At 37.2% G+C, this 14,051-nt stretch overlaps 1 protein-coding gene across 1 annotated transcript in view; it reads right to left on the reverse strand.

Moving 5' to 3' along the window:
- Nucleotides 1-9,290: 9,290 nt before the first annotated feature.
- Nucleotides 9,291-14,051, reverse strand: part of FHIP2A (FHF complex subunit HOOK interacting protein 2A) — a 35,971-nt gene continuing 31,210 nt past the window's right edge. Inside the window, exons 15-17 of the mRNA XM_030839319.2 lie at nucleotides 13,107-13,247; nucleotides 12,657-12,760; nucleotides 9,291-12,552 (exon numbers count right to left, since the gene is read on the reverse strand). Coding sequence (XP_030695179.1) covers nucleotides 12,447-12,552; nucleotides 12,657-12,760; nucleotides 13,107-13,247 — 351 coding nt within the window. The 3' untranslated portion in view covers nucleotides 9,291-12,446. The remainder of the gene's footprint in view (nucleotides 12,553-12,656; nucleotides 12,761-13,106; nucleotides 13,248-14,051) is intronic.

Here is a 14,051-nt window from a genome sequence, read left to right on the forward strand (position 1 = left end):
AACCTTAGCCACTGGGGACAGACACCAAAAACAACGGGAACTACGAACCTGCAGCCTGCAAAAAGGAGACCCCAAACACAGTAAGATAAGCAAAATGAGAAGACAGAAAAACACACAGCAGATGAAGGAGCAAGATAAAAACCCACCAGACCTAACAAATGAAGAGGAAATAGGCAGTCTACCTGAAAAAGAATTCAGAATAATGATAGTAAAGATGATCCAAAATCTTGAAATAGAATAGAGAAAATTCAAGAAACATTTAACAAGGACCTAGAAGAACTAAAGAGGAAACAAGCAATGATGAACAACACAATAAATGAAATTAAAAATACTCTAGATGGGATCAATAGCAGAATAACTGGGGCAGAAGAATGGATAAGTGACCTGGAAGATAAAATAGTGGAAATAACTACTGCAGAGCAGAATAAAGAAAAAAGAATGAAAAGAACTGAGGACAGTCTCAGAGACCTCTGGGACAACATTAAACTCACCAACATTCGAATTATAGGGGTCCCAGAAGAAGAAGAGAAAAAGAAAGGGACTGAGAAAATATTTGAAGAGATTATAGTTGAAAACTTCCCTAATATGGGAAAGGAAATAGTCAATCAAGTCCAGGAAGCACAGAGAGTCCCATACAGGATAAATCCAAGGAGAAACACGCCAAGACACATATTAATCAAACTGTCAAAAATTAAATACAAAGAAAACATATTAAAAGCAGCAAGGGAAAAACAACAAATAACACACAAGGGAATCCCCATAAGGCTAACAGCTGATCTTTCAGCAGAAATTCTGCAAGGCAGAAGGGACCGGTGGACATATTTAAAGTGATGAAGGAGAAAAACCTATATCCAAGATTATTCTACCCGGCAAGGATCTCATTCAGATTTGACAGAGAAATTAAAACCTTTACAGATAAGAAAAAGCTGAGAGAGTTCAGAACCACCAAACCAGCTTTGCAACAAATGCTAAAGGAACTTCTCTAGGCAAGAAACACAAGACAAGGAAAAGACCTACAATAACAAACCCAAAACAATTAAGAAAATGGGAATGGGAACATACATATCAATAATTACCTAAATGTAAATGGATTAAATGCTCCCACCAAAAGACACAGACTGGCTGAATGGATATATGCTATCTCCAAGAGACCCACTTCCGACCTAGGGACACAAACAGACTGAAAGTGAGGGGATGGAAAAAGATATTCCATGCAAATGGAAACCAAAAGAAAGCTGGAGCAGCAATTCTCGTATCATACAAAATAGATTTTAAAATAAAGACTATTACAAGAGACAAAGAAGGACACTACATAATGATCAAGGGATAGATCCAAGAAGAAGATATAACAATTGTAAATATTTATGCACCCAACGTAGCAGCATCTCAATACATAAGGCAAATACTAACAGCCATAAAAGGGGAAATCGACAGTAACACATTCATAGTAGGGGACTTTAACACCCCACTTCCACTGATGGACAGATCGTCCAAAATGAAAATAAATAAGGAAACACAAGCTTTAAATGATACATTAAACAAGATGGACTTAATTGATATTTATAGGACATTCCACCCCAAAACAACAGAATACACATTTTTCTCAAGTGCTCATGGAACATTCTCCAGGATAGATCACATCTTGGGTCACAAATCAAGCCTTGGTATATTTAAGAAAATTGAAATCGTATCAAGTATCTTTTCCGACCACAACGCTCTGAGACTAGATATCAATCACAGGAAACAAACTAAAAAATACAAAGATATGGAGGGTAAACAGTATGCTACTAAATAACCAAGAAGTCACTGGAGAAATCAAAGAGAAAATCAAAAATACCTAGAAACAAATGACAATGAAAATACGATGACACAAAACCTACAGGATGCAGCAAGAGCAGTTCTAAGAGGGAAGTTTATAGCAATACAATCCTACCTTAAGAAACAGGAAACATCTCGAACAAACAACCTAACCTTGCACCTAAAGCAATTAGAGAAAGAAGAACAAAAAACCCTCCAGTGTTAGCAGAAGGAAAGAAATCATAAAGATCAGATCAGAAATAAATGAAAAAGAAATGAAGGAAATGATAGCAAAGATCAATAAAACTAAAGGCTGGTTCTTTGAGAAGATAAACAAAATTGATAAACCATTAGCCAGACTCATCAAGAAAAAAAGGGAGAAGACTCAAATCAATAGAATTAGAAATGAAAAAGGATAAGTAACAACTGACACTGCAGAAATACAAAAGATCATGAGAGATTACTACAAGCAACTCTATGCCAATAAAATGGACAACCTGGAAGAAATGGACATATTCTTAGAAATGCACAACCTGCCAAGACTGAATCAGGAAGAAATAGAAAATATGAACAGACCAATCACAAGCACTGAAATTGAAACTGTGATTAAAAATCTTCCAACAAACAAAAGCCCAGGACCAGATGGCTTCACAGGCGAATTCTATCAAACATTTAGAGAACAGCTAACACCTATCCTTCTCAAACTCTTCCAAAATACAGCAGAGGGAGGAACGCTCCCAAACTCATTCTACGAGGCCATCATCACCCTGATACCAAAACCAGACAAGGATGTCACAAAGAAAGAAAACTACAGACCAGTATCACTGACGAACATAGATGCAAAAATCCTCAACAAAATACTAGCAAACAGAATCCAACAGCACATTAAAAGGATCATACACCATGATCAAATGGGGTTTATCCCAGGAACACAAGGATTCTTCAATATACGCAAATCAATCAACGTGATACACCATATTAACAAATTGAAGGAGAAAAACCATATGAACATCTCAATAGATGCAGAGAAAGCTTTCGACAAAATTCAACACCTATTTATGCTAAAAACTTGAGAGAAAGTAGGCATAGAGGGAACTTACCTCACCATAATAAAGGCCATATATAACAAACCCACAGCCAACATCGTCCTCAATGGTGAAAAACTGAAACCATTTACACTAAAATCAGGAACAAGACAAGGTTGCCCACTCTCACCACTCTTATTCAACATAGTTTTGGAAGTTTTAGCCACAACAATCAGAGACGAAAAGGAAATAAAAGGAATCCAAATTGGAAAAGAAGAAGTAAAGCTGTCACTGTTTGCAGATGACATGATAGTATACATAGAGAATCCTAAAGATGCTAGCAGAAAACTACTAGAGCTAATCAATGAATTTGGTAAAGTAGCAGGATACAAAATTAATGCACAGAAATCTCTGGCATTCCTATACACTAATGATGAAAAATCTCAAAGTGAAATTAAGAAAACACTCCCATTTACCACTGCAACAAAAAGAATAAAATATCTAGGAATAAACTTACCTAAGGAGACAAAAGACCTGTATGCAGAAAATTATAAGACACTGATGAAAGAAATTAAAGATGATACAAATAGATGGAGAGGTATACCATGTTCTTGGATTGAAAGAATCAACATTGTGAAAATGACTCTACCACCCAAAGCAATCTACAGATTCAATGCAATCCCTATCAAACTACCACTGGCATTTTTCACAGAACTAGAACCAAAAATTTCACAATTTGTATGGAAACACAAAAGACCCCAAATAGCCAAAGCAATCTTGAGAAAGAAAAACGGAGCTGGAGGAATCAGGCTCTCTGACTTCAGAGTATACTACAAAGCTACAGTAATCAAGACAGTATGGTACTGGCACAAAAACAGAAAGATAGATCAATGGAACAGGATAGAAAGCCCAGAGATAAACCCACGCACATATGGTCACCTTATCTTTAATAAAGGAGGCAGGAATGTAGAGTGGAGAAAGGACAGCCTCTTCAATAAGTGGTGCTGGGAAAACAGGACAGGTACATGTAAAAGTATGAGATTAGAACACTCCCTAACACCATACACAGAAATAAGCTCAAAATGGATTAAAGACCTAAGTGTAAGGCCAGAAACTATCATTAGAGGAAAACATAGGCAGAACACTCTATGACATACATCACAGCCATATCCTTTTTTGACCCACTTCCTAAAGAAATGGAAATAAAAACAAAAATAAACAAATGGGACCTAATGAAACTTAAATGCTTTTGCACAGCAAAGGAAACCATAAACAAGACGAAAAGACAACCCTCAGAATGGGAGAAAATATTTGCAAATGAAGCAACTGACAAAGGATTAATGTCCAAAATTTACAAGCAGTTCACGCAGCTCAATAACAAAAGAACAAACAACCCAATCCAAAAATGGGCAGAAGACCTAAACAGACATTTCTCCAAAGAAGATATACAGATTGCCAACAAACACATGAAAGAATGCTCAACATCATTAATCGTTAGAGAAATGCAAATCAAAACTACAAGGAGATATCATCTCACACTGGTCAGAATGGCCATCGTCAAAAAATCTAGAAACGGGCTTCCCTGGTGGCGCAGTGGTTGAGAGTCCACCTGCCGATGCAGGGGACACAGGTTCGTGCCCCGGTCCGGAAAGATGCCACGTGCTGCGAAGCAGCTGGGCCCGTAAGCCATGGCCACTGGGCCTGCGCGTCCGGAGCCTGTGCTCCGCAATGGGAGAGGCCACAACCGTGAAAGGCCTGCGTACCGCAAAAAGAAAAAAAAAAAAATCTAGAAACAATAAATGCTGGAGAGGGTGTGGAGAAAAGGGAACACTCTTGCACTGCTGGTGGGAATGTGAATTGGTACAGCCACTATGGAGAACAGTATGGAGGTTCCTTAAAAAACTACAAATAGAACTACCATATGACCCAGCAATCCCACTACTGGGTATACACCCTGAGAAAACCATTATTCAAAAATAGTCATGTACCAGAATGTTCACTGCAGCTCTATTTACAATAGCCAGGACATGGAAGCAACCTAAGTGTCCATCATCGGATGAATGGATAAAGAAGATGTGGCACATATATACAATGGAATATTACTCAGCCATAAAAAGAAACGAAATTGAGTTATTTGTAGTGAGGTGGATGGATCTAGAGTCTGTCATACAGAGTGAAGTAAGTCACAAAGAGAAAGACAAATACCGTATGCTAACACATATATATGGAATCTAAGAAAAAAAAATGTCATGAAGAACCTAGGGTAAGATGGGAATAAAGACGCAGACCTACTAGAGAATGGACTTGAGGACACGGGGAGCGGGAAGGGTAAGCTGTGACAAAGTGAGAGAGTGGCATGGACATATATATATACACTACCAAATGTAAAATAGCTAGCTAGCGGGAAGCAGCCGCATAGCACAGGGAGATCAGCTCCGTTGTTTGTGACCGCCTAGAGGGGTGGGATAGGGAGGGTGGGAGGGAGGGAGACGCAAGAGGGAAGAGATATGGGAACATATGTATATGTATAACTGATTCACTTTGTTATAAAGCAGAAACTAACACACCATTGTAAAGCAATTACACTCCAATAAAGATGTAAAAAAAAGAAAAAAGAAAAACTGTGCAAATTTTATTTCAGTGTCAAATTCCAAAGAAAAACACCTAGAAATTGCTATGCACATTTGCACTTACAGCTTTTCTTTTTATGATGTGGTTTTGAACCCAGACTCCAATGAGTCATGTGCTCTTGCCGACAGTATTTTCAGGGAAAGGCTTTCCTGAAGCTGCATCACACTGACTCATTTTAAGGAAAATGCACGTCTTCGTAAAACAGAACCTATTGTCAAGGAGTCCAGGGTATACAGACTATTGGGATAATATTTATATCCTAAAAGTAGTCGTTACCTTCCCGACTTCCATTTCTGTTGGAGCCCAAAAGCAATTCGACTTAAGAAAAAGATGTTCTATTCCTAATCATTTCTAAAACGGAACTGAAATAATGATCGCAGGACACCCAAATAATTGAAGCGGCCAACAAAGATTACAGAACCATAAAATGCTCTGTGACTTGCTACACTGTTGATAATAGCAACAGGATAAAGAGATTTAAGAAGGAAAGCATATTTTAAACATGGAAGAATAATGTTTAAGGAATGGCCAATTTGTTTCCCTCTAGAAATCTTGTACATGGTTCTCTTGGGAAGTCTGATCAATTAAAGCCCTACGTGCTATTCTATTTATGAGTGGAATGAGGAATACATTTCTCGTGTTATTACATAAATGAATCTCACCTTCACGGCTTTGAAATATAACTTTACCCAGACTATAGCGAATTTGGGTGCCATCTCATCTTTCCGCATAACAGTGAAATTGATTTTATGATTCCTTACTCATAAATTACAGGACTGAGGCAGTAACAGACTTGGAGATGCTTTTGCTTTGTCTCCTCGAGTCTCAGAGGCTGCGCATGCCACTTGCTCTTTTTTTCTTCTTTTTTTTTTTTTCTGAGCCACAGATAGCTCCTCAAGCTTGCAATTCTGGATATAGTTCTCAACCGAAAAATGTGTTTTGAGAAAGACTGATCTGTTAGACCCAGAATGTGTTCTTGGCTTATTCAGATCTTCCAACCTGGATATCTCCCCTGAAAACTTTAGCACATCATTGGTATTAAATATTTTGTTAAGAATTAATAGAATGATCACCATGCAAATGAATGTATATAACATGGGTACCATTATGAAACTAAGCTACAAAACTCAAAGGATGTCTTTTCTCCTCACCTTTGCAATGAGAGCAAAGTAACCCATGGTAGTATTTGAATTCCTGATGCTCCTACTGGGTCCTACATTCGTGTCAGGATTTGGCTACTTAGTCAAGAGAATCAATACCTTAAGGCCCTTTATAAGAGGATCTCTGTTAATTCCTTCATATACTGATTAGTCTAACTAGAGGGAAGAGTAAGGTCATATAAAATTATAAGGCACGCTGCATTTCCTTTAATTCCTCAGACTCACTCCTGGGAGATCAGGTAATTCCTTGAGTTACCTCAAGAAGGCTGAGGTTAGGAAAGGAAACAGAAGTCAGGTTTCCTCATCTTGTCCTGGCAGGTGTGACCCCCAGCCTGTCCACCTGCCTTCTAGCCTGACCCCTGCCTTCAATTTCAGGAACGGATGGAGTTATGAGAAACAGTGGAAGTTTACACATTCCATCTTCACACACATCCAGCATGTGGCTTCCAAATTCACCTTTTCTGTCTCCATCAGCCCATTTCGTTCTCTCTTAATTGGATGCGCAGCGACCTGTGCCCCAATCCGGCAGAGAATAAAGAATGCGGTCAAAGGAGCATTGAGTTCAAGCCGGGAGCAAGGTTGGTTCTGCAGATTCACTAAACCAAATCTTACCCTCATGTTCCGATCATTTTTTTAAGCCTTCTTAAATCTTTTGGTTTTAATATTTCAATTGACTTTTTGCCTTCTCTCTATATAATAGTTCTAGAAAGAGATCATTTAAATCAGAACAGCTAATTACTTCTCAGCAATTGAGAAAATGTGGGCCCAAAGGCACAATTATTTAGGCTGGTGCTTTATACCAATCTCAGAATGAAGAAGGTGAAAGGCAACGGTTAATCATGGTAAATATAACAGAACAATTGTCTATTTATCGCTGAGTTGACTTTATCATTACGACTTCTCAGAGTATCTGGCCTATCTGCACTCACAAGTAAGGATATAATTCAGTCAAGACTTGAGTCTTAGATTTTCTCTTTTGATGACCTGCAACGCGACTTCTCTCCCTGTGCTCTCACAATGCTTCGGCGCTGTCTCTCTAACAGTATTCCGGTGTGCAGCGTTCCTTATTTTTGTCAGCACACTGAACCGAGACTGTGACTTGGTGAGGGCAGAAAAGCTTCTTCTTATTTGTTTTCCTAGCATCTTAAAACTTGCTTCATAAGAAGTCCCCAATATTTGTCGAGGAAACCAAATTATTGTTTTGGTTTGGTTTTAGATGACATGTTAGTATCCTATTTCTGATACATTTTTAGAAATGCTATTATAACACAAATAAAACCCCGAATGCGCACAACAGTCAAACCGTAAGAGTATGTCAGACAGGCTTAGATGCAATCTTTCTAATGTGGGTGGTAGGGTGTAGATCAAGTAAATTTAAAAACCGGTCTCCTATGAGGCGAGGCCCATAGGCAATAACTTTCCTAACTGGCTTTAGACCAACTAAAACCTATTTCTTCCATGGAAACTTCAGCATCAAACAGTCACAGAGTGTTTTTGTCTTTTTTTTGATAAAGAGGTACAGCTTTTACCTGAAAGACTTTAACAAAATTTCAACCTTAACAACTTTATTCTTTAAATTCCCTTGAGATAACTAGTTTTCTAGATGGAAGAGTGCAGAATTCTGAACCAGGTTTTTGGACTGGGGATCTGATTATGCATTCCTAAAATGCAGTTTTCTTTCGAAGGAGCTCAAGATAAGGAGGTAATTTTAACTCTTCAATGCCTAAACCTTACCTCCCTTGCATCCTTAAACCTGTTACCTTCTTTATTTCCTTCTAAAACTATTTTGAGGAACACTGGCTGAAAAGAATCATGGGTAGGAGGGATTAGTAACTAGATTTTTCTCTTTCTCGTTGTGCCATGCAGTACATGTTTCTTTCAGTTTCCAACTAAGGGACTTTGGCAAATATTCAAGTGAATGGAATAAGCCTAGAGTCAAATTGTTTTAAATGTCAGTTAAAGAGAGAAGTTTTTATGTGTTATAAATCTATTAAGAAATAATGCTTAGGGCTTCCCTGGTTGTGCAGTGGTTGGGAATACGCCTGACGATACAGGGGACATGGGTTCGAGCCCTGGTCCGGGAATATCCCACATGCCGCGGAGCAATAAAGCCCGTGCACCACAACTACTGAGCCTGCGCTCTAGAGCCCGTGAACCACAACTCCTGAAGCCCGCGTGCCTGGAGCCCGTGCTCCGCAACAAGAGAAGCCACCACAATGAGAAGCCTACGCACCACAACAAAGAGTAGCCCCCGCTCGCTGCAACTAGAGAAAGCCCGCACACAGCAGCAAAGACCCAAATGCAGCCAAAAATAAATAAATAAATTACATAAACTTATATAAAAAAAAGAAATAATGCTTACAGTGAATTATATTTCTAAGACTTATATAACCATTCCTTCCTTTAGGGAAATGGTTATTATGGTAGGGTGGAAAATATCAATACATGTAAGGCTCACCCAGAGGGATTTTTCAAGCTATACATTCCCCCTCCACAAATATTCTGATATATTCCTTTTTGTTCTCTCTCTGGAATCAATGCTATAATGAACCACTGACTGCTGTGTGTCATATCCTTTTGTATGTTATGAATTATTATTTTAGATTTATCAGGGAATGAAATGTTTCCAATTACAATTCTACAAAAATACAAGACAACATTTTGTTTAAATTACGTTATTTATTTTTAGATCATCCCTCTTAGTCCTGCATGCATTGTTAGCACAAAAAGTTGAACTTGATCACAACCTCCTTTGAAGAGATATTAGGTACATAATCACCATCTGAAGAGTTTCTTCACAGATGGCCCAAGATTTCCAGGCCTTGGTAACACTGTCAGTAACCTATACAATGTACAATAGAAAAATTTACCAAATATCCTTTGTTTAATGTAAACAAGGCAGGAGGCAAAACAGAGTATTATAGTAACACTATTTTACAGGGCCCAGAAATATGATTATCTATCATGTTTCAACACAACAAGTGTCACAATGACATGCATATTTTCATTAACTGTACAACCCAAAATATAATTACCATATAAACTGTGATTTCAGCACTTCACTGTAACTTCTGTCAATACCTATAAACTTCATAATTAAATGGTAATTGTATATTAATGCAATAATTTATGGAAATATGTTACCATGAATTATGAAGTAATTCCATAACTTGTGCCCCGTAAAATTAAGTGTAATAATCTTTACACTAGCAACAGTGTAAGCAAGCTAAGGATTTTGGTCCTTACAGATATATACACATATATATACACACATGTACACACACAATAATGTACAATTAAACCAAAAAGCTATGAATCCACTCATAGCTTATATATTGCACAGACAGATACATTATGAGAACCTTACATAGTCAATGTGAGTACTACAATGATAATTGGCTGGCTAAGGACACATTTTGAGTTCTATCACGTAAAGAATGTGGCTCATTACTAAAAAAAATAAACCCAAAGACTATACTGTTAGAAAGTTAAAAAAAAGAATGTGCATGCCCATTTACACCAATGTGAAGCAAGGCTAAAATTCAGTTTGGAATTTGTCATGGCAATCGATTGCTAGGGTGGTACTGCCCACTCAACACAGTGCACATCAGTCACTGTTTTGCAAATACTGAGGAACAGAAATAGCTTCTGAAAGACAGTACACAAATGGCTAGTCATGGAGGACAATGTTTCACCAACAAATCCAACTCACTGTGAGAACTTGTGCTGGCTCTAGGTCTGAACTAAATACGAAGAAGAAAGGAAGGAAAGACAGTAGCAAACTTAGAAGAGAAACAAATTATATCTTAAGCTTTAGCTGATTACAAATCAAAGTCATTACAATAACTTAGGAAAATAATTATCTTTTAAGAAGCAGCATACAAACACACAAATATGAATTAAAGCTTCTCTGAGCTTGGTTTCATGGATTAGCCAAAAGGTCCTACGGTGAAAGCAAGAATAAAATCGTATTTGGTTCGAGAGGTAACATCATTGCCATTACACCTATCGAATGCTGCAAAAACATTAAGAAATATCTAATCTCTTAATGGTCTATTTTAAGTACACCTACATCAAAGTAGACGACAACTACATCTAAAAATGAAGATGTTGCAGCATTCCTTCATCAATAAATACAGCAAACAGAATAATGCTTTCCTATCGTTAAAAATCATTTAAAGAAAATCATGCACGAAGTAACTATCTCCCACCTGTTTTTTCATTGTTTCGCTCAATAAATTTCCTAGAGTGAGCTAACAGAGATTTGCATTAAATTAGAAATTTAGTTTTTTTGTTGCTGTTTTAACAGTGGTAAGCATTCTAGAGCCAAGAATATTCATAATTTTCAACATTTTGTTGTTAATAAATAGCGAAAACTAACTATAAAATAAATCAGAAAACGAATACAACAAAATTAGCAGTAGGTGTAAAACATGCTTCCATACACACGCTACACGATGTATAGATACAAACATGCTACACAAAACAGCTTCTTAGAACGGGCAGCTCCTTTCAGGCTGCAAGGTTTGCCTAGTCTGCTCCCCCGAATATCAGTAAATGAAAAGGTAAAGAGGAAAGTGCTGCTGCTTAACATTCCAACTGAAAAAATAAAACAAAAACCCAAGGAAGCTTAAGAGCAATATTTGAGTGATAAGTATCACTTAAAGGAAGAAGAGAAAGTGGATTAGCAAACGCCATTTTGTAAATCAAGTACCAGCATGCGGTGCACAGTGCAGCTCTGCCAGCTACCCACATCACACGTTCCTACACACGCACCCATCCACACATAGACCAATTTACCCAAGTCCTTTCATAGGTAAACAGTCAGACTTGCTGGTTTGTTTTAAAATCTCTTCAGAATGATTTAAAACAAAAGACTGAACAAAATGGAAAACAAAATGTAAACATTCAGGAGGCCACTGGCATCTTGATTGCTGCCACCTACACGCTACCATGCATTTCAAAAGAAAATCAAATGATAAAGCAATTTTCAGAGAGGGAGGGAGAGAGAGAAAAAAGGGTCTCAACCCAATACATGTTAATTAGCTTAAAAAATACTACTTTAGTAAACACTACCAACAGTGGGCACATATCCAACATTGTTGCAAAAATGACAAAGTTTAAATAAACTGGGACCCATACATGAAAATCAATCACTAACGAGGCTATGTGCACAAGAGAGTAAAAGAAGGTTTCTTTAAAAAATATATATATTATATTAATCAAGAATTTCATTATCATATTAAATTGTTTTTCTTAGAAAAGCTGAAGGAAGTTAATGGTGCTCTACACATTTTTATCTTCTATTATTAATTCATTTGATGGTTCCTAAATTGTATTTTTTTCTCACTTACAGTTTTTTTCAATATTTTGTTTGATAAGAATTGACCTTAAAAAGTTATAAAATTAGGTGTTTTTTTTTTTCTGCTACTTATTAATCCAAAAGAATATAAGCATTTGAGTCCCAGAGAATGTCAAAATGCCTTGCTACCTAAAAGGATGTTAAATTAACAGAAATATCATCAAAGTCATGACATCAGAAATTTTGCAGCTTTTCACACAGGCATTAGAAATGCTTATTTCCTGAAGTTCCTTTGATTGTATCCTGGACTCAAGGATGTGCAACTTTATATCTAGAACCATTACGATAAAGTCAACATCACACAACATTGCACTGAGTGTCCACTCAGTGGGCTCTGAATGGTTCTGTCCAGTTTACAGCAATGCTTCATTTAAAAAGGCTTTTTATCCTCTTGTGGCTGGGTGGAACTGAGGCTTTTTTGATGAAATGCATACAACAGTTCTGTTCCCTTGGTTACTTGCAAGATGCCGTTTATGGTGTGGAGGCAGCATGGTATTTCACAAAGGCGATGGCCGCCAGCTCCTTACAGAACTCTTCCAGCACAATCACACCCTCCAGCAACGTGATGTGCTCGATACTGGGAAGGGAAAGCAGGCAATCAATCAATCGATGCAGGGTATTAGCAGATCATCAAGTTTTGGCAAAAGTTTTAGATAAACAACATGTAAAACGCTGACTTACATAGGGCCTTCAGGTTCCAGACCAAGTAATCGCTTTCTGACTAATAGAAGCTTGGGAGTAAAATCTTGAATACGCTGGATTCGAACCATGAGGTCTCCAACAACCTGTGTCACAGGGACAAAAGGAGCTCAGTCCCTAAACACCTCCATGGGAATTTTCAGGATAAAAAAATACTCCATTTCCTATTACTAAATGAAGACTGTCACTTTTCACTATTCACATAACAATCTTTGACAAAGGACTCATAGCTATACCTTAAAATACAGAAGTTATATATACCACTTAAAAGAATGAATCTTTATTCTCCACATTCTGTAGTAAGATAATTATTTCTAAACAGTAAATATGTAACATTTTTTATTATGTGACACTAATTACACACAATGATATTAAGATGTTAATTGGTCGGATTTATCAATCCTAGAGAACATAACAAAACTGGTAACTCACCCTGACGATTACAGAGAAGAGAGATCTACAGCCAGAAGCAAGGTTCACGTAAGGGTCCAAAAGGTACTCGTGTATGTGTGGATGAGGGAAGAGAGAAAGTCTAGATAACACTGATGTTACTTGTAAATTGACATCATATGGCTACGGAGAGGGAAAAACCAAAAAGATATTTGACATTATGTATAATGTATATACCTGAGCACTTAATTTACCATTTCCATTTGTCTTCTTAAGAAAAAGGAAAATCTACCATCTCATTCCTCCTGCTACATGCTCTTCTACAATGAAAATATCTATAACTACATTAGCTCTAGCTCGCACCACCTTAGTCAAAGTGCATATATCACAATCCTAAAACTTAAAATAAAAGGTATGCACATAAACATACAGAATAAAATAAATGCATAACAAAGTCAGAATGTCTGTTTTATGCTGGTGGTTTTATGTAGTAAAATAGTTCAAGAGGTCATCAAAACTCACCAAAGAGTCATATGTAATATTAATTACAAACAATAGAAGACATTACATGTAAGACCAAAGATAGAAGGGAAGGTATTAAAATCTTTTATAGTGGTCTAGTTTTAGAAATGATAATCCTCGTCTCTTAAATTATTCAACTACTGCCAATTACCAAAAGCATGTATACAACAAAGTCATATACGTCACAGAACCCTGTCAACAGAATGAAAGTACTTGGGGGTGGAAATAACTACCATATGCCTCAAAAGTGAACGAGAAGATTCAAAATCATGATTACAGACAGGGATCACCTCCTTTACTGTGCAAGAGCATTAACTCTTCCAAAACAATGTCTGTGTACATCTGTGTATACTTTTTTGTATGTATCACAATTTTACTTGAATTCTGTTTTTTTAATATTTAATCTGTTTATTCTTCGTAGGAAGCAGCTTGGAGGTGCTTTACGGAGTATGTGTCAAAATCCAA

Source organism: Globicephala melas, chromosome 16 (genome assembly GCF_963455315.2).
Source record: "Globicephala melas chromosome 16, mGloMel1.2, whole genome shotgun sequence".
Classification (NCBI taxonomy): Eukaryota; Metazoa; Chordata; class Mammalia; order Artiodactyla; family Delphinidae; genus Globicephala; species Globicephala melas.